General features: G+C 36.0%; 1 protein-coding gene across 1 annotated transcript in view; it reads left to right on the plus strand.

Annotated features, from left to right (window-relative positions):
- EFHB (EF-hand domain family, member B) overlaps positions 1-2,887 on the plus strand; it is a 73,056-nt gene that overhangs the window by 21,974 nt on the left and 48,195 nt on the right. The window contains 1 exon segment of the mRNA XM_012663169.1: positions 771-900. Coding sequence (XP_012518623.1) covers positions 771-900 — 130 coding nt within the window.

The raw sequence follows: 2,887 nt of genomic DNA on the forward strand, positions 1-2,887 counted from the left end.
TGTTTTGATTACTATAGCTTTGTAATATAATTTTAAATCAGGAATTGTGATGCCTCCAACTTTGTTTTTCTTTCTCAGAATTGCTTTGGCTATTCAGAGTCTTTTGTGGTTCCATATGAATTTTAGGATTGTTTAGGATTGTGAAGAATGCCATTGGGATTTTGATAGGGATTGTGATGAATCTGTATGTTTCTTTGGGTAGTGTGGACATTATAAGAATAACGACTCTTTCAATCCATGAGCACATAATATCTTTCCATTTACTTGTGTTCTCTTCAATTTCTTTCGTCAGTGTTTTATAGTTTTCAGTGTATAGAGCTATCATCTCCTTGGTTAAATTTATTCTTAAGTATTTTCTTTTGGATTCTATTGTAAATGGGATTATTTTCTTGATTTCTTTTTTGGCTAGGTCACTATTTTTATATAAAAATGCCATGTGTTTTTGTATGATGATTTTGTATCCTGCAAATTTACTGAATTCATTTATTAGTTCTAACATGTTTTTAGTGGAGCCTTTGGGGTTCTTACATATAGCTTTCCTAATATTAACACAAGGAATTCTTATGTGTAGCACCCCACCAGTCTCCCAACTCACATGGGGTAATGCTTCTGTCATCTGTTGCCAAATCTGTGCAATTCCTGCACTGCTACAATTTCATTCTCTGTCCCACTTTGATTTTCAATGTCAATGAGAACATAACGTGCTTCTTGAAAGATAAGGTTATTTGTGTTATTTAAGTCAGAAGTTTTCCTTTTCTCCCCTCCAACAGGAGAAGCAAAGAATCGAAACTATAACCCATCAAGTTTCCACAGGTTTAACTTATACGGAGTCCCAACACCACATTTTAATGATGGACGAACCATGGCAAAAACTTTATATTGGCTTCATGAACTACAAATGTAAGTTTAATTATACTGCGTCCAGGAAGAAGTGTTAAGATATTTGACATTTGGACTTAAACTTTATTTTTGAAATTTATATTTTGAAGAGATAATACATTGATATGGTTCAAACATAAAATTAATAGAAAAAAATATACAATGTAATATCTTCCACTTCTGAAACCCATTCTGTCCAGTTACTCCAAAGATAATCATGATACTGTTTTTTACCGTTATCATTCTAAAGTTACAAGCAAATATAAAGACATATATTCATGTTTTAAATGTATGGGATCAACTCTATGTATGTTTCTTAAACATAACAGGCATTCAAATCTCTACCAAGATGGCTATAGTTGACCTGTCATTTATTATTCAGCTTTGTTTAATAGTTATTTGGGCATCTGAGCATCTAAGTCAACTTTTGCAAATTGTAACCTTTTTATGTTTTCATTCCATATATAACTACTTTCCTAGAAAATTAAAATGGGGTCCTTAGTTTTTCATTTCTTGTGTTATATATCTGAGCCAACACTTAAACATTAGGAGATTGCGCATAAAAACCTAGATTTCCTATAATGCTTAAAAAATCAGAAGACTGTAAATATTGGTGTCCTCCAAAACTCCCTAAAAAAGATTGCCCATGTCTTAACCCCAGACCTTTGAATGTTACCTCATGTGGAATAAGGGTCTTTGTAGATGTAATTAAGTTAAGGATTTTGAGATGAAGAGATTATTCTGGATTATTTGGTTGGGGTCCTAGATCCAATGATAAGTATCCTTAGAAGGGCAGAAGGAGATTTGAGACAAAAGAGGAAAAGGCATACAGAAGAGAAGGATATGTGCAGATGGAGGCATGATGTGCTTATAAACCAATGAACACCAAGTAATGCCAACAGCCACCAGACATTGAAGGAAGAAAGAAATGGTCTGGGCTAGGTGGTGTGCACCTGTATTTTTAGCTACTTGGGAGTCTGAGGAAGGAGGATTGCTTGAGCCCAGGAATTTGAGGCCAACCTGGACAACAGAGCAAGACTCTGTCTCTAGGGAGGGGTGGGGAAAGACAAGGAATGGATTCTCCCTAGAGCCTTTGGAGGGAATGTGGCCTTGCTGATATCTTGATTTCAGACACTGGTCTCCAGAATGTGAGTGAATACATTTCTGTTGTTTTAAGCCATCAGTTTGTGGTACCTTGTCATAGCAAACTCATGAAACTAATACACTGGGCCTGTATTTCTGTGTGTCAATGGTAGGGGTAGGTTTGTTGTGCCCTCTACCCTTTATAATTTTTTCCCTTAGAGACAGAGTCATATTTCACTGCAGCCTCAAACTCCTGGCCTCAAGTGATCTTCCCTCCTCAGCCTCCCAAAGCTTTGGGATTATAGGCATGAACCACCGCACTTGGCCTCTCTACCCTTTTTAAAGGAGACACTGGCCCTCTGGGTTTCCATAGACTTCACTGTGAACTCAAAGTTTGCATTCCCACAGATATCCAACCTGTCTCACTCTTTTGCCTATTTGCCTTTTGCCTTTTGCCTAATTACAATAGCTCTTAATTATAGAGGCAAAGTTCTAAGCACTTTATATATTATTAATTTAATCTACCAAGAACTTCATGAAATAGTATACTATGCTTTTTATCCTAACCATTTTACAGATGAAAAACCTGAGGTACAAAATGGTTAAATCATTTGCCTAAGATCATGCAGCTCAGAAGTACTGGGGCTAGGAATGAAACCCAGGCAGTGTGGCTCCAGAAGTTGCCCTTAATCACTACACCAGGTTTATAGGAACTTGATTCTTGATCACCTGTTTACAGTCTTGAAAAGTGATTTCCATTCCTCTTCTACTCCTTTAATGTATGAGTTTCTCATACTTGGATTATTCAAAATGAGGATGGTCAAACACACGTACAGAAGACATTCTTACCATTTTATAGTAAACCTGTATGAGATAGTTTTTATTTAGGATATGGAGGAAGCACTCATATAACAAATATTTCTTA

This window comes from Propithecus coquereli, unplaced genomic scaffold (assembly GCF_000956105.1).
Source record: "Propithecus coquereli isolate 6110/MARCELLA unplaced genomic scaffold, Pcoq_1.0 Scaffold12, whole genome shotgun sequence".
NCBI lineage: Eukaryota > Metazoa > Chordata > Mammalia > Primates > Indriidae > Propithecus > Propithecus coquereli.